The 19756-nt window shown below is 35.7% G+C and overlaps 1 protein-coding gene across 1 annotated transcript in view; it reads left to right on the top strand.

The window, feature by feature from the left end:
* The first annotated feature begins 1800 nt into the window (after positions 1–1800).
* Positions 1801–19756, top strand: part of LOC145267002 (peroxidase mlt-7-like) — a 77017-nt gene continuing 59061 nt past the window's right edge. The window contains exons 1-3 of the mRNA XM_080122905.1: positions 1801–1960; positions 12925–13006; positions 16429–16547. Coding sequence (XP_079979031.1) covers positions 1879–1960; positions 12925–13006; positions 16429–16547 — 283 coding nt within the window. The 5' untranslated portion in view covers positions 1801–1878. The remainder of the gene's footprint in view (positions 1961–12924; positions 13007–16428; positions 16548–19756) is intronic.

Below are 19756 nucleotides of genomic sequence, written 5' to 3'. Positions count from 1 at the left end.
AAAGTTTTTTTTTTCTTTAATACTAGATGTTACATTTTTTGGGAGGTTTTTACGTTTGTTATTTTTTGTTGTTGGTGTTTTGTCGGTATGAACTAAATAAATCCAAACAGATATAAAGTAATCACACTTTAAAGTACAAAACAAATGAATCACTAAATGAACTGGGAAGCCACTGCTGGTGAAGAAGAAAGTCCAATATACCAGCTTCAATTTGAGTGTTGTAATTTGAGCGCTAAAGAAATTGTTGAGATTCATTAATAGATGTTATTAGTGCCAGATTGTTTGCAAGAAGCTGATCCAAATTGAAATCACCCAACAAAAGCACCCTTCTACCAACAGGCAAGTTGTTGAGTTCATCAGTGAAAAACTTTTAAAAAATTTCATAGTGGACCAGGCTTGCGGTACACGAGCATACAACCAATCGCATGTATTATGTTCAGTCTACGAATAGATAATTCATATTTGTAAGAGTTACTTCCCTTGTAGTGCTAGCCAAAATCAGTCGTAGAACTGTTACTTATTTTGCCTATTTAAACCCCTGGCCTGATGTAATGCATTGGGCTAACAGCTAAATGACACCGTTTCCTGACAAACGATGCCTTAATTTTTGAAAATTCGGTACCAGTTAAAACTCCCTATTTAGACACAAGTATGAATTTTAGAGAAAAATAAAAATTAGCGCCAAAGGTGTGTTTTTCACCCCTATAATACCTCGGGCTCAAGCCCCATAATTTTCCCAGGGTCAAATATTACGTTTCAAGATGTATATCCACGTGGTATTGCTTTTGGGTAATTTTCAGCAAAATCTAATAGTTCGAAAAGATTCTATAACCCGGAAAGTTCTATTTTTGGCCATCTTAATCCCTTTTGACCCTCTAGGGACGCAACCAGAATGTTCCCAGGGTCAAATATTACATTTCCAGATGTATATCCATTTGATCTTGCTTTTGGATAATTTTCAGCAAAATATTGTCGGAAAAGATTCTATGTCCCGAAAAGTGCTATTTTTAGCCATTTCGACCCCTTTTGACCCCTGTGGACGAAACCAGATTTTTTTGTCTTACCTTTATGCAAAATAATAACTAGTGATTATTGATAAAGAGTACTTCCAAGGTGTTATTTAGAGTAGCAGTGCAGTGAATGTTGCATTTATGTCTTATCCTTAATAACGTATACAAAATATTTTTTCAGGATTTTTGGAGCTTATTTTAGTCTTTATCTTCAAAGGATCTTTTTTCAAGTCTGAAAGCATTTCAGAACAGCTTGCATTGTTCAGACTGGCATAATCTTCACCATACAATTCACAAAAGTCGTTTACGTGTTTGTCCATTGTTTCCACCATTTTTTTTAAAGACCAGTTCATATATGTAACCATTTCTTATCCATCTTTCATTTTGATAAGGGCTAACAAAATATGTCAAGTCCGAGATAGAACTAGTAGATTAATGGTGAAAGAATTTTATACAAAGAATCCAAAAACGCATTTGTCATAGTAGCTATAGAAGTTACATGACAACATATGCAACAAAAGATTTTCATATTACTTTTACAGAATTTAAATAAAATGGGATTTGATAGTAGATATTAAATACTAATCAGATATAATACTTGACAAGAATATATTTAAACTATTTAATTAAAGTTTTCATTCGCATTCTTTTGTAAACGCCAAACACATAAAGATCAACCACCTGTTGCTATATTAGACGGATTTATTAAATATCCGTCAAACATGAGTACAATCTGAAGCATTTATTGAAAACGAACTAAATTATATTTTGATTTTATTTTCAGATAAAGAGTGAAATTAAAATCTCAGCGTTATATAAACAGTTTTTCTATGATTCTGGCAGAGTAATACGGTTTCTCCACCACAAAATGCTCATCGAAATGTTATTAAAGTATATCTTATGCTGTGCAATGTTACTGCTAGTCTCCCCAACAACTTTCGCTAATGAAGGTAAGTGAACGATTAAAATAGTGTAACAGCTATAGATTTTTGATTTCTTTCTTTTCAGATACGACAAATTCTTGAATATCTTTGGATTTGATTCTGACTCTTGGGACAAACGCGTTTTACTTTTACTTTTTAATATAACTGGTTACCATGACTTGTTACGTATTGTTACCATTATTTTTATAATGAATTGTCATCACAACTGGTTACCATGTTTTTTACTATAACTGGTTACTGTATTTAATAACTGGTTACTATGATTTATTGCCATCAATTGTTATCATTACTTTTACAATGACATGTTACCATCCATTGTTACCATTACTTTTACAATGACATGTTACCATCCCTTGTTACCATTGCTTTTACAATGACATGTTACCATCCCTTGTTACCATTACTTTTACAATGACATGTTATCATCCCTTGTTACCATTGCTTTTACAATTACATTTTACCATCCCTTGTTACCATTGCTTTCACAATGACATGTTACCATCCCTTGTTACCATTACTTTTACAATTACATTTTACCATCCCTTGTTACCATTACTTTTACAATGACATTTTACCATCCCTTGTTACCATTGCTTTTACAATGACATGTTACAATCCCTTTCTACCATTTACTTTTACAATGACATGTTACCATCTCTTGTTACCATGCCTTTTACAATGATATTTTACCACCCCTTGTTACCATTACTTTTACAATGACATTTTACCATCCCTTGTTACCATTGCTTTTAAAATGACATGTTACCATCCCTTGTTACCATTGCTTTTACAATGACATGTTACCATCCCTTGTTACCATTGCTTTTACAATGACATTTTACCATCCCTTGTTACCATTGCTTTTACAATGACATGTTACCATCCCTTGTTACCATTGCTTTTACAATGACATGTTACCATCCCTTGTTACCATTGCTTTTACAATGACATGTTACCATCCCTTGTTACCATTGCTTTTACAATGACATGTTACCATCTCTTGTTACCATTGCTTTTACAATGACATGTTACCATCCCTTGTTACCATTACTTTTACAATGATATTTTACCGCCCCTTGTTACCATTACTTTTACAATGACATTTTAACATCCCTTGTTACCATTGCTTTTACAATGACATGTTACCATCCCTTGTTACCATTGCTTTTACAATGACATGTTACCATCCCTTGTTACCATTGCCTTTACAATGATATTTTACCGCCCCTTGTTACCATTACTTTTACAATGACATTTTACCATCCCTTGTTACCATTGCTTTTACAATGATGTTTTACCATCCCTTGTCACCATTGCTTTTACAATGACATGTTACCATCCCTTGTTACCATTGCTTTTACAATGACATGTTACCATCCCTTGTTACCATTGCTTTTACAATGACATGTTACCATCCCTTGTTACCATTGCTTTTACAATGATATGTTACTATCCGTTGTTACCATTGTGTATGTGTAAGATCCGTGAACATAACAAGTTACCATGAAGTATTACTATTTCTTTGGTACTATTATGTATATTTAAAAATTAGCATTAATTTAAATTTCACCCACAAAGGTTTCAATACAGGATGGTCGCTAGAAAAGCAAGAAAGGGTCAAACGGTAATTTGTTTTTTAAAAAGATTAATTTTGATAAAGCTTTTGAAAGACTAATATTATAATGCACTCATAGATGGTGAAAATCAAAGAAGTGAATAAACCAGACACAATTATGTTTTGTCACTTTCGATTTATTATTGAATATCTCTGTTACCATTTCTTAATTTTGTTCTGTTTTTCACACCAAGCAAGATACGGTACCACTAAATCGTAAGGGGCTACTATTTAAGACCAGATTTGCAGGGATACTATGTAGGGAGTTGGGCAGCGAGATGTCTGTTCACATTACACTTGAACTGCATGTGAGTACAGTCAGGGAAGCAGGGGGCTGGGAGGGAATTCCAAAGTCTAGCAATTTTAGTAGAAGGCTTTACGGTATCTAGGGATTATTACAGTGTAGGGGTGGAATTTTGCTGCTCATCTGCTTTGTTGGGTGGGGGTATTTACATCGAGGGGGAAACTAGTGTTTTAAGCTCGTCTGAGCACTTACCATTAAAGTACTTGTAAAACAGGCATAGGGATGCCAGATTTTTGCGATGTAACAGAGGTTGCAATTTGTCCAACAATGCAGGACCTAATAAGGTTGGCGACTCTTTTTTGAACCTATCTAGGAGCGAAAGACAAGTGACAGATGTGCCAGCCCAGATGTGACAACAGTATTCCATGCATGGGCGAATAGTGGCTTTGTAGAGATACAGGATACTCTCAGGTGTGAGTAATCTTCTAACGTGGTAGAGGGAGCTCACTTTGCAATTACCCTAATATATTTGTTTGAATTAATATTTCTTTTTTTTTTTTTTTTTACAAGGTGATCACCACTAATCAAGGCCCGGAAGTCACTCAGGGATAAGGGTTATTGCATGTACAGTACGTTAGTGTGGGGATTTAATAAAAATGTCTACTTAAGGGGGGGGGCGGTTCATCAGGAATTCGTTTATCTTGGACATGAAGACATCCAGGTTGTAGTCAGGTGGGAAGCAAGCAGACGGAACAGAGTTCCACAGGCGTGCAGTTCTAAGAAAGAAGCTTTGTTCATGGAATCTACGTTTTGTTTTAGGCACAGATAAAGAGTGGGGAAAATTTTTGACAGTGGCTTCAGCTAGATGGGTGTTTTTTGTAAAAGATTTGCGAGGGGGGACTAGAAATTGGAGCTCAGACGAGCACCTGCCATGGAAATAACGATAGAACAAAGACAGGCTTGCAACGTCTCTTCTCTGGGAGAGAGGTTGCAGGGAAGAGAAAAGGGCATCCCCACTAAGCCACGAAGTCTATTTTGTACTGTGTCAAGGCATGATAGGCTGTTTTTAGCAGCTCCTGCCCAGATATGGCATCAGTATTCCATCCTTGGGCGTACTTGGCTTTTATATAGATAGAGAATTGCATCAGTAGTGAGATATCTTCTTGAGCGGTAGAAGGATCCCACCATCTTTCCAGCAACCTTGGCAACAGACTTGATGTACGTGTTCCATTTCAGATCAGGAGCAAAGGTCAAGCCCAGAAGCTTGTCAAAACATGGGGCTTCTCTTAGACGAGAGCCATCGATTTCAATTGATGCCAGATGGGGATAAGAGCGTTGATGATGTAAAGATAGGAGCTTGGTTTAAGATGCATTAAAGGTAACCAGCCACCTCTTCCCCCACTGAACCACATACTCGAGATCAAAGGAGAGAGAATCAGAGAGAACTTTGTCATTTACAGCCTTTGATGTGTTGCCGTAGATGGTCGTGTTGTCAGCATAGATATCAACGAATGATTTAAGTATGTGTTTAGGGAGATCATTGATGTAGATTAGGAAAAGAGTTGGGCCCAGGATGGACCCCTGAGGAACTCCAGCATTAATACTGTGGGCCTCTGATTTCTGCCTATCAACCACTACTCTTATGAGCCTATCAGAGAGAAATGATTTAATGATTGAGAAAACATTACCAGTGATACCGTAGCTGGAAATCTTGTGAAGTAGGCCTTTATGCCATACCTTGTCGAAGGCCTTTGATATGTCAAGAGCAATTGCCCTAGAAAGGAAGCCTATGAGATATAACCGTTAGCACATCTGCTGTAGATTTTGCAGAACGGAAACCATATTGCATGTCACTAAGAAGGTTATTTTTGCTGAGGTAGTTGACTATTTCTCTATTTAATATGGATTCCAGCAACTTACTCATGACATACATTACTCATGATCCTATTTGTTATTTGCCAAAACTGGTGGGAACCAAGCCGCTGATCAGCTACTTTGGATTTAACGGACTGCGCATATAGCTCTCTTGCATTTTTTATTACTCTTTTACAGTGGTTGCTGGCGTTCCTGAAAGTGGCTTTAGTCTCAGTACATCTATTACGTTGGTAGCTATGGAAAAATGATTTCTGTGCGCGATGGCAGCAGCACATTCTGGGGAGAACCATGGCTGGCTGTTAGATTTTTGTTGGAATTTTTTAGATGGTATGAATCGGTCTATGCCTACAATTAGCCATTCGGTCAGGTCTGATACTATAGAGGACACATCCTTTTTAAACATGGAATGCAGATGTAGATCAGATATGAATGTACGGAAGTTATCCCAGTCTGCCATAGAGTATCGGTATACAGTATGGTGGGGCGGTACGTCTGGGGGCTTATTATATTTCATTTTTATCTTAACTGATACGACGGAGTGGTCGGAGGATCCTATAGGAGAAAGAACAGAACATGAACATAGCTCAGAAGAAGTGGAGAGAAAAAGGTCTAGAAGGCTTGCATATTGACCTGTAGTATCAGGCACACGGATGGGCTCGCGAACAATCTGAGTGAGGTCATAAGCAATGGCAAAATCCTGACAGAACCTCCCCTCATTGTCAGTCTTATTTGAGTGGGTCAGCCATTCCACGTTATGGACGTTGAAGTCACCACAGATGTGAATGTTAGCCGAGGGATGTGCAACATATATGATATGAACATACCTCAGGGCAAGTTGTGAGAAAAAGTTCTAGGAGACTTGCATACTGACCGTCAGTGACAGGTACAGTGGGTTCATGAATAATCTGAGTGAGGCCATAAGCAATGGAGAAATCGTGACAAAACCTCCCCTCATTATCTGTCTTGTTTGAGTGGGTAAACCATTCCACATTGTGAACATTAAAGTCTCCATAGACGTGAATGTTAGCTGAAGGATGATCAGACAGGATGTGGTCAATTTTCTCAGATATGCTCTTAAAGATAGTAACTCTGCTGTTATGAGGGCGATAGAAGGCAAATATAAATGCAGTGGTGTAAGCAAGTGCAACCTGGAAGCACATATAGGGTAAATTAGGATCTTCTCTAGAGATATCCCTGCCACATGGGAAGCCATCTTTAATGTAGGCACATATTCCATGATCATGGCAGTCTTGGGGGTCAGATTTAGATGTTAAATTAGAGTATCCGTTAATTATGAACTCATCTAGCGAAGTGGTTGGCCCTATTCCAGTTTCGCTTGTTACGTATAGGAGCTTGAGAGTACTAGTTTCAGGTAATGTATCATTAGATATGGCAATCAGTGATGGAGCAGGTTTCTTGTAATTATTAAAAGAAATCCTTGTTGATATAACTGGTTATTATGAGTTCTTATCATGAATTGTTACTATGACGTGCAACCATTATGTATGTTAAAGTGTTAACGTTAATCTCAACAGCCATACACAAAAGTGAAAAGGGACAATATTCACAATATTCTTGGAAATATCGTTCTTCCTTTGTAAGTACATACATTTTTGATAATCTATATAATAAGTCTGTATGTGTCTTTCCGTTTATAGAAAAGATAAGTGTTCCAAAAATCTAAAAGTTTATACACGTGCAGAATTTTCTTAGGAACATGATGGTATTAATCTTCACACTCTATATACCTTTTTAAGGAAACTACGGGTGCTTGTACAAGAAAAAGAAATAGAGTGTTTTTTTAAAAGACTAATCACCAAATATTCCAATTGTGTGATTGGCGGAAACTCAGGCTGACATCCTCGAGTGTATACAGCACCGTTTTGGCAATGTTATAAGCTCCAAATCTCAGCGACTATTGATCAGAATTTAACATGAAGGCTCGTTGGAAAGGTAATGGCCTGAATTGTGTAGTGGGCTATGTGGTATTTTCACTTAACGTCGCATGTTAAGGGGCTCATCCATCATCCAGAGCACTTTTTTTACAGTCATAAAATGTTTCAATCATAGTCATTTGTTGTTCTAATTTTGTATATGAATTACAAAATATCTGATATTTCTCCAAAACATCTGGCCTTGATGGAGAGGAGACTCACACTTGTTGCTATGGTTTCAAATGATCTGAAATAACAGCAAGGGGAGACTTGATTCCACATGTTTCTATTATGTTATATATATCCACTATTTGGTTTTCATATATAAAGTAAATTTTACAGTGTATAGGAATTATTTGATACTGGAGATATTCATAATCGTACCTTATTTCCAAAAGAGAGGAGATATAACATATGAGAAATATGTTATTTCAGATCATTTGAAACCATAGCAACACGTTTTAATCCCCCTTTCATCAATGCCAAAGGTTTTATATATATATATATATATATATATATATATATATATATATATATATATATACACACACACAGATAGATAGATAGATAGATAGATAGATAGATAATACTCATCCAGGACTCTTTGCAACTGCTACTCCACACCTTTCACCCCTCCTCTCACTTTCCACCTTCAAGACATGATTATTACCCCTGAACAACGTTAGTATTTTCCACAATCCTTTGCTTTGTTATTGATTCACCCGGTACAATAGCCAGCCGCATTTATGTTGCCAACTAAGCATACTTACAGCCCTTTTGAGTTCTATAAAATTTTCCTTTCAAATCTAATGAAAATCACCCACAATGTGCTAATTAGTTTGCATTACAAAATCTTAATTTATATAACCTTCTTATTTCGTAACTAGAATAGGCTCTAAATCACTGAACACCCCTAACAAGGTTTTTATATCATCCCGCATGATGTTTTATCTCGCACCATAAAATACCTTTCAAACCCATCAAACTTTTTTTTTTTTACATGGAGTTCACCACTTATCAAGGCCCAATGGCCACTCGGGGATAAGGGATATTGTGTGTACAGTAATCAAAGGGATAGTGTAGCAATAGTATTGGAGAATTTTTAAGGTGTCATTACTTGGTAGAGGGCGGTTCATCAGGAATTTGTTTGTGTTGGACTTGAAGACATCCAGGTTGAGAGTTCTACAGGCGTACAGTTCTAAGAAAGAAGCTTTGTTCATGGAATCTACAGATAGGGGGTGGAGAAAATTATTGACGGTGGTTTCAGCTAGTCGGGTGTTTTTTGAAAAAGATTGGCGAGGGGGGACCAGAGAATGGAGCTCAGACGAGCACTTGCCATGGAAATAACGATAGAACAACGACAGGCTCGTTAAGTCTCTTCTGTGGGAAAGAGGTTGCAGGGTAGAGAAAAGGGCATCCCCCACCAAGCCACGAAGTCTACTTTGATTATACAATTGTTATATTATAAGATTCCCGGAAAATATCGGTTAGTCTTGTTGATAATTATGTTTGAGAAGAATAAAAATATCTATATATTAATACGATAGCGTGTGTTATTTTGTGTGTCACGCTTACATCTTTTTTTCTTCTGAGTGACTGTCGTTTAATTGTAATGACTAGGGCCATTACAAGAGAATATTTTTTTCACTATTCTGACTCTCGACTATATATCAGTTAATATTTTATATGTTTTTAAATAGAGTGATGTGGTTCTCTGCTGATTAACTGTGTCTAACTGTGTCGGATATATACTCGAGAGTCAAAGCAATGAAAAGAGTATTCTCTTATCACAGCCCTAGTGTATATATCCGACACCTTCCATTTCTTGTTGTAAATAATTTTACAAAGAATTCCACATAAGTTTTGGTTTCAGTGTCGATTATAGCCGATGGCATTTATCTTTTTTATAAATAATTTTACCAAGAATGCCTCATAAGTTTTGGTCTCGGTTTCAATTATAGCTAAAGGAACTCAAGATATATATATATATATATATATATATATATATATATATATATATATATATATATATATATATATATATATATGTATATATATATATATATATATATATATATATATACAAGTTTTAGTTTCAGTTTCGATTCAAGTCATATTGATATATTTTTTATTTTAGAAATCACAACTTTATTATATATAAGAATTGATAGAAAATTGACCCTGTAATAAACTACACGATATCTGCATAAATTAAAATATCATATTTAAGTGTATTTTACAAAAGGGCTGCATCGTACGTCCCTGCTAGCTTAGATAAATGTGTTTGCAGTTTTTACAAAAAAACAACAATAATATCAGGGTATCTCCAATTACGCTGAACATCCACAGAATGCCAACATAAATATATTATATATTGAAGGGTTCCACTGTGGAATTTTAACAGTTCCCGCTAGTTTACATTAAATAGTTTTCAGGAATGTAACTTGATGGATGAAATATCATTCTTGTAGTAATGTTTTTCACTAAGTATCTTGGAACATAAACAAAGATACGTGACAAAAACCCAGCAAGGATCTTAATGCTACGTATAGTAATGGCGTCATCAAGGGAGATCGATAATTAAGTGTAAAACTGAAGACCAGCATCGAAAAATAAAAGCTGTAAATACAAGATTTCTGTTATAAGAATCTTCATATTGCAGTTTTTTATCCAAGGATCCATCAACGCAAGATCAACCAGATGAAAGGTATGTTTCTATATTATCTGCTGAATTGTATCCGTCCTGTTATTGTTGTTATATGTTACACACACAAAAATAAACTTATAAAAATACACATAACTAGAGACGATCACACATTCTCTACTCATATAAAAGGAGTACTGTTGCCACATCTGGACAGGAGCTGCTAAAAACACTCTATCCCGCCTTGACAGATTACAAAATAGGCTTCGTGGCTTAGTGGGGGATGCCCTTTTCTCTTCCCTGCAACCTCTCTGCCACAGGAGAGACGTTGCGAGCCTGTCTTTGTTTTATTGTTACAAATCAAATCCCTGGTCTTGCCCGCCCCCTCGCCGATCTTTCACGAAAAACACCCGTCTAGCTGAAACCACTGTCAAAAATTTTCCCCACTCCTTATCTGTGCCAAAACCAAAATGTAGATTCCATGATCAAAGCTTCTTTCTTAGAAGTGCACGCCTATGGAACTCTGTTCCATCTGCCTGTTTCCCACCTGACTACAACTTGGTTGTCTTCAAGTCCAACATAAACAAATTCCTGATGAACCACACACTTAGGTAGACACTTTATCAAATCCCAACATTAACTTACTGTACACACAATAACCCTTATCCCCAAATGGCTTCCGGGCCTTGATAAGTGGTGATCACCTTGTAAAAAAAAAAATTAACACAAACAGACGACACGCCAGCAGAAAATAGAGACTCGTTTATCCACGCATTATATACAGTCCATATATACATACAGACATATACAGTCAAACCAATTTATGTATCTCTTTGTTTCTCACTTATCTCTATGTCAATTTACATCTGTTAGGCTAAATGCATTATTTACTCTGTCGGCTTCAACTTTAATTGTTAAACGATCCCCAATTTGAAATAATTTTTAAATAAACACAAAAATGCTTCGTTTCATTAACATATTTAGTACATTAATCCCAGTAATATAACGAAATTTTATTATCATATTTTTATTTCCAATTCAATATGTGTAGATGTGTGTATGTACATCTGGGCTTGTTTGCAGATTTATGCATCCATTTTATTTGTCATAAAATTTCTATATGCATATGTAGATGTGTATATGTTTATATAGTTATGTATGTATTTATGTATGTATATATATATATATATATATATATATATATATGTATGTATATATATATATATATTAAATTGTAATTCAGTGAATTTCAAAAAACTCTCATTGAAATGAAATGAAGTGGTTGAGTTTCATATTAAAGAATTTTATTATTCTAAGCAAGACAAAGAATGCTTTAGAAAATTAATCTCTTTAACCTATAGGGTCTCGATGTCTACCATCTCATCAGAGGAGAGACAATATTAGCAAATAGTTATAAAGGTATGCACCCTATTTGCTAAAGTCAGTGAGACATGGAAAGTCAAAGTGAAAATAATACATTTATCAGAAGTCCTGTATGATATGAATGTTTTTGTAGATCCAGCTTGAGAGTTTTTTGAAATTCATTAAATTACAATTTAATTTATTTGCTCTATCTTGCATATCGAGCAATTCTTGTTTAGATGGGATAACTTATAGAATATTACTGCCAGTAATATTTTGTAAACCTACAATCTCACGTTTCCATAACAACTGATTGTTAAATAAAAACTATTCTGAAGCATATATATATATAGTCTAAAGAAGCGTTGAATAGAAAAAATGCAAAAAAAAAATAAATGAAGAATGCAGTTTTGATTCCTGGAATGGAAAAAAATATTAATTTTGACCTATCGCAGACTAAGCACCTACATAATCCGATTTCTAAAAAGTTTATAATGGCCAAAGACAATTCATTTATATATGGATGAAAAAAAAAGACCTAAACTAAAATTGTTGAATAAAAGTAAACTTAGCACTTTCGAAAAAGTCTTCAATTTTGAAACAGAATTTAACTATATAAGGATGAAAAGAGAAAACTGTTACTAAATTTTTGTAAATAGAAAACAGGGATCATCAGCTACTTACCCTGTAGCTGTTTCGGGGATTTAAACACACACACACACACACACACACACACACACACACACACACACACACACACACACACACACATATATATATGTGGTGGTTTATGTGGACAAAATTTTTACAACAAATAGAATCTATTCCTATTTTGCCCGCCCATTAGACAATCAAGGTTCCCCATCCCCTTCCCTGCCCGAATTCCATATCACTTTGGCATCTTACGCTTAGCAACTAGTTCGAATTTGTTCTAAAATTAGAACGTCTGACCCTTTCTTTAACATCTCATTTTCTGCTTTTAGTTTTAAGCATAATTTATTTTAAAATTCATTTTACACACACACACACACACACACACACACACACACACACACACACACACACACACACACACACACACACACACACACACACACGCACACACACACACGCACACACATACGCTCATATATACACACACACATATATATATATATATATATATATATATATATATATATATATATATATATATATATTGACGATAAGAGAATTCAAGTTCCCAAATATTCACTTCATATGTTTCTTTTTTTTACTCACTTTTCAATTAGATGATTTATGTGTCTTATTTTTAAGATTCTCCTTTTCCACCGACCATATTCGTAGATTCGGAAAATGGATGTGCTGGTTACCAAAGTAATTACACTTTCACGAGAACGTAAGTAAAAACTATGCTTGCTACGTACGAGACGGTTGATTGTAGAACTGCTTTTTCAAAATGTTACTTAACTATGCTCGACCACGTTTTACCCTTTAATCACGTGACTTAATAAAAAGGAAAACTGAGTGAAATAGACAGTTGCAGTTTAAAAGTCTTGTAAGGAATCAATGTAATGTTTCCGAATTTTGGAGATTAGAATTGATAATGTGTACTGTTTGAATTCTTCTGACTACTGTTCTCATCTTAGATATAATTATCACAACATTTTGATCGATGTGCAGATGCGTCTTGTTGAACTCATTATTTTACGTTGAACGGAACCCTTTACTGAATCCTGCAATGAATAAAAATGCTGTGTAATAATCAGTACTAAGTGACAGTCTTTTGAAGGTGAAAGGTTCAATCCTCAGTACTGATGATGAGGACTATGACAACTGCATACGCTTTTCATTGTTTGGCCCTCGAGTATATATCCGACACAGTTAGACACAGTTAATCAACAGAGGACCATATCACTCTATATAAAAGCATATAAAATATCAATGGATACACATTTGAGAGTCAAAACAATGAAAAGAATATGCTGTTGTCCTAGACCTACTGATAATACAATAAATACAAATACGAATTATTTAAGACTTCTATACATGTTATTGAGTTTAATCACCTTGACACATCAGTCCTCGTCAGATCACCGCAGTTAAGCAACGTTGAGTCTGGTCAGTACTAAAATGGGTGACCATTTTGGAATTCCAGATGCTGTATGTGTTATCCGCCTATTTCAGCAATGTTTCCAGTCTGTATTTGCCATTAGACTCAAGCAGTGCTGATTCAGGAGAAATGTGGTTGAGATTGCGCAACCATTGCCTCACAATTATATGCGCAGATACCCTTACAGAGGGTATCCCTTATCTCTTGAGATTGGATGGAGGCATTGTATTTCTAAGTTCGACATAAAGATTTATTATTTCAACAAGACGAACCTAAAGAAAGTTGGAGGCTGCACTAGCCAAAACGTTGTGAAAATAACATCCAAGATGAGAACACTATTTCTAATAATCCAGATATTACAAAAGAAAATCGTAGACAAGGAAATCGAAATATAGTTAAGCAGCATAAAATGTGAAAACTTTATCTTATCTTTACGGTCCTCCTGCCATTAGTGTCCAGCAATCTGACATAATCTAAAATGAACCCCCATTAAGAGACGATGCAACATGCGGAGTTTGTTATATATTTCAATAGGAATTTATTAGTCTTTCAAAATAAATAATATAGAGGTATAGGATACTGTCAGGCGTAAGTAGTTTTCTAGCACGGTAGAGGGAGACAACCTTCCTTGCAGCAGCCTTGGCAATGCTCTCAATGTATCTATTCCAGTTCATATTATTCTTCCAGTGTTCTGCATTATGTAATTTTCTGATTCATTTTGGCGTCATTTACACAGTCTTCGATACAAACCAGTTTTCTTATTAGGGTTCTACTATATAGTTTAGCTTCAAGAAGTTTCCTTGTTTTTATGAGGTAATCCTTTCAAATTTTCTCTTTCTTTTTTTGTTGCTTTGATAGTTTCTGTTTCCAGAATTCCCAAATATTTGTAGCTGTTATGTTCACCTAATGCCCCCATCTCTATTTTGTTGGGTAGTGACATGCCTTCCATTGTCTCCAGTTTTCCCCCTTCTCATGATCAATGGTGCGCACTTTTCTATACTGAATTCCATTCAGATATCCTAGCTGAAGATTCTGGTAGTGTATATTAGCATATCTAGTTCATTCTTGGATTTTGCAAACAGTTTCAGGTTATCCATGTACATTAGGTGGTTCATTCTTTCATCTTTATTAGTAAACTTGTATCCAGCTTGGCATTTTCTTAGTATGTTATTAAAGGTCATCATGGTTATGATGAACAGTAGTGTTGATAAGGAATCACCTTGGAAGATACCTCTTTGTATTTTAATCTCAGTTATGTATTGTCCATCAGCTGTCAGTTCATGTTTCCATGTTCTCATTGTATTTACTATCAAATTAATAATCTTGCCTGTTGTACACTTTCTTGTAGTCGATTCATGCCACGGCTATGTTCTTTTTTCTACTTTTTACTTCTTTCAAGATCATTTGATCTATGTATAATAGATCATGTGTTCCTCTTTTTCCTTCTTGGCATCCTTTCGTTCTGATAAATTTGTGCTGTTAGTAGTTTCCACATTGTGAGTAAACATGTTATAGACATTTTTTTTGTATCTTTTTGTACCAGTGTGCTCTCCAGTGTACCACTTTTTTTGTAGGATTGTCTTGAGGGTTTCCTTGCTGATTTTATTCTCTGTTCCTTCTTCGATTTGCTGGGACTTATCTTTTATCTCTTTGCAACCATTCGGCATTTTCTATTATGATCCTTTTTCTCTTCCCATATTTGGCTCCACCAGCATTTTGTTTCTGTCGGGTCAGGTTGTTCTGTTCGTTATTTTCCTCCTCCTCGCATTTTTATAAAATTGTCTTTCATTTTTTTTTTTCAAAGATCCTGTTTTGTTTTCACAGTTTAGATTTGTATCCCTGTTCTTTTGCTGTTATGTTTTTTTACTTTAATTCTTCATGTTTCTTGTTAAGCCTCTCACTGCTGGTCGCATTTCTACTTTTTCATCCTCTTCCAGCCGCGTTCATCTTGTTTATCGCGTTGACTTCTTTTTTAAGTTCGTTGATAAGAGTTTCCAGCCTAAATTCCCACCAAGGTTTTGTCGATCCATTTTTTCCTTGTCTTTTTTCTGCTTTAAACGTCATATGTACTGTCTTGGCATCAGCGTAAATTAAATTGTTTAAGTCTGTAATGTTATCTGCTGGGAGGAACTTGTTCACCTTCTCTGTTTCTGCTTTTAATTTCTTCCAATTTTTAAGTTTTGTGTTTTATCTTCGTTCATAAGTTGTATGATATTTTCTACTTTAGCTGCTTATTTCTCGTTAAGTTCCGTTATTTCATAGATCTCGGTCTCCATGTTTATTGTGTCTGAATTTTGTAGGCCTTCTGCATCTGGAGTTTCTATGCATGGAATTCAGTGAGAGGAATTTCATGTTCTGTTGCATTGTCTTTTGTTGTATTTTCATTAGTTCTAGATTTGAAAGCCAACCTCTCTTGAGAATAAGTTTCACTTGATTTGCAATTCTTTGTTTTATTGTAGTGTAGTCCCACCAGTCCTTCATTCGTTTCCGATATCCTCGGTATTTGGGGTGGCTTCTGTAGTAGCATTCTATTACAAGTCTGTTCTCCTTTGTTGTCCATTTCTTCCTTCGGGTTATTGGTCCGTATTGCTTCGTTTAATTTTTCTATGTTCGATCTGTATTATTTTCATACCTCAAATTAGAGGAGATACTTACTTGTTCTGTTATTATTATTATTATTATTATTATTATTATTATTAAAATTTTAGGTGTAACTATTCCAGTAAGTATCGCACTATGGACGGCAGTTGCAACAACAAAAATGATCCGATCAGAGGAAAATCTTTTACACCATTTAAGCGGTTTCAAGAGAGTGACTATGAGGACGGTGAGTGTTTCCTTTTTTTATTTTTAACTTTTTTTATAAACGTCCTGTTTTGCAAGAACCTTAGTACCATTTTGCTTCCAAAAGAAATTCAAAGTAAAATAAAATCTAAATTCTTGACTTTTAATTATATACCGTGTATAATACACACACACACACACACACACACACACACACACACACACACACACACACACACACACACACACACACACACACACACACACACACACACATATATAGTATACATGATATTGTATATATGTGTGTGTGTGTGTGTGTGTGTGTGTGTGTGTGTGTGTGTGTGTGTGTGTGTGTGTGTGTGTATACTGCCAGAAGAATAACCTTCCCAAAATAGGTAATACTTATTCCCTGGGCAATTTTGCACCACTTTTATGCATTCTTGCAAAGATCAAAATCAAAATATAATAATATATTCAGCATCTGGAATCAATTGAAATGAATGGCTCTCATTTTGGAGAGGCTCTATGTTTTGACAATCTTCTAGGTCTGATCTTTACTCCTGATCTGAGATGGAACACGTACATCAAATCCGTTGCCAAGGCTCATGGGATCCTTCTACCGCTCCATTAGATATCTCACTGCTGATGCAATTCTCTACCTGTATAAGAGCCAAGTACGTCCAAGGATGTTGTCGCATTTGGGAAGGAGCTGCTAAAAGCAGCTTATCTTGCCTTGACAGAATTCAAAATAGACTTCATAGCCTAGTTGCGAGCCTGTCTCTGTTTTATCAGTTTTTTTTCATGACAAGTGCTCGTCTGAGCTCCAATCTATGATCCCCCCTGGCTTTACTTTCACGAAAAACACTCGTCTAGTCGAAACCACTATCAATAATTTTCTCCACTCTTTGCTGTGCCTAAACTTAAACATAGGTTCCATGAACAAAGATTCTTTCTTAGAACTGCACACTTGTGGAACTCTCTTCTATTTTCCTGCTTTCCAGCTGAGTCACTCCCTTAGGTAATCAAATTTACCAAATTTACACTACTAACGATTATTACGACATGTGCTCCTTAACTACTGTACACTTATAAACCCTTATCCTCGAATGGCCTTCGGGCCTTGATAAAAAAATAAGAAAGCTCTTATTCCTAATGTTGATCAAAATCCATTAGATAATTTTAATTCTAGAAATTGTCTAAAATTTAAGACTTATCTTAGCAGATCTTCAGAAAAAATTGGAATTCAGTGTATTTGGGGGGAACAATTGCAATGAGTTCATCGGAGCACATTCCATTAAAATATTTATAAAACAAGCACAGGGATGCAACATTGTGGCGATGGTTTTTAAAACATTTTTACCAGGAATGGTTTCTGTTATTTGCTTCAAGAACATATCTCTAGGATCCATATAATATATATGCACACCTGTTTGTGGAATTCTTCAGAGTTCTAAGGGATTAATGAAATAAATGAAAAATCTATTTGCGACATGCTATTGTGTATTTTAATTATATAAGTCCTGTGTTCGTAACAAGTATTTTTTTAGATACCATATCATTGTCACCATTATATTTGGTTTGATGTCAAGCACTTGTGCCCCCTTGATGTAAATACCTCCTGACTAACTCAACAAGCAGCAAAATCCCACACCTACACTGTAGAGATCCCAAGATGCCTGAAAGCCTTCTACTCAAATAGTTTATTCCCTCAAACTGCAAGACTTTAGAATTTCCTCCCTGGTCCCTGCTTCCCTACCTGTACTGACAGGCAAAAGTTCAAGTGTAATGTGAACAGACATCTTGCTGCTTAACACCCTGCAAAGTTGGTCCTAAATAGTAGCCCCTTACGTCAAAGTGGCATTTTGCCTTGTTTGGATGAAATCACAGCAAAAAAAAAAAAAAGCTTCAGATACTGACATATGTTGGACGGCTTTTAGAAATTGACTTTGAAGCTAACCTATTTCTACTCAAGTCTTTATTCATCCTTCTTTCTCTCAAATCCATCCTCTTCACTTCCTTCCATGTTTTCCTTCGCCTTCCTCTTTGGGTGAGCCCTGCTACCTTAACTGTTCCACATCTACTAATCCAAGAACACTCATTCATTCTTTCATTGTGGCCATACCGCCTCTTTTACACACATCTTTTTATGCTGTCCAGATTTAGTCTTCTTTCAAATTCATCAGATCTGAGCCCGTTGTTGCAATATTTTTAATATAATTAAAGGGTATCATCACCGAAAGTTGTAATGTTCTACTCATAGACACTGGCGATAGGACCTGACGAATAAAATGGAGCCACGTTCTGTTAGCAACCAATCAGAAACTAGAATTTTTCCTTAAAATTATTGAATCCATTAGCATTCTTCCATGTATGGAGTACTGTTGTCACATTTGGGCTGGTGTATCTGCTACTAGTTTCTCACTCCTGGACAGGATTCAAAAGAGAGTCGTCAACCTGATAGGTCCTAAACTGTCATCTAAGCTTCAACCTATGTCCCATCGACGAAGTGGTGCATCCCTCTGCCTATTCTAAAAGTATTTTAATGGTGAATGCGCCAGCAAATTACAAGCCTCGGCGTAAATACCCTCGACAAACCAACAAGCAACTAAATCCCACTCCTTCACAGTAGAGATCCTTAGATGTAAGAAAGCCTTATACTCTAATAGTTTCTTCCCCAGAATAGCTAGACTTAGGAATTCCCTTCCGAGTTCCTGCTTTCCCAACTGTATTGGCATGCAGAAGTTCAAGTGTAATGTGAACGGACATCTCGATGCTCAACTCCCTACATAGTATCCCTGCAACTTATGCCCCCGATAGTAGCTCTCTACATCAAAGTGACACTGTGGCTTGTTTTGAGGTGAAAATGGAATAAAAAAAATTCTGGCACATAATTTTTTCTTGTCAACATGAGAAATATCTTTTGCTCTTTGGCTGCAAAATTATAAAGTTCAGGACTGTACAGAACAGATACCCACTGAAAATTATTCCTCTCCAGGACTTGTACAGAATAGCTACCCATTGGAAGCTCTTCTGAAATTAAACATGGCTTTCAATTCAAGAAATATGTTACACATCCAGCAACGCATGACCTCAACTCTAACTCACATCACACTGCATAGAGTCTCTGTTGTTTAATAATGATAGAAGTTCTTTGAATCTGCTCCATCCACTTTGAATTCTAGCTATCATACATGCTTTACCTTGTGTCCCAGTTGTATCGCTAAGTCATCCATATATTTTTTGGTACTT

This window comes from Euprymna scolopes, chromosome 4, assembly GCF_053919585.1.
Source record: "Euprymna scolopes isolate OS-2025 chromosome 4, ASM5391958v1, whole genome shotgun sequence".
Classification (NCBI taxonomy): Eukaryota; Metazoa; Mollusca; class Cephalopoda; order Sepiida; family Sepiolidae; genus Euprymna; species Euprymna scolopes.
Note: the sequence above shows the minus strand (reverse complement) of the source record. Positions and strands in the feature narration are given on the sequence as shown.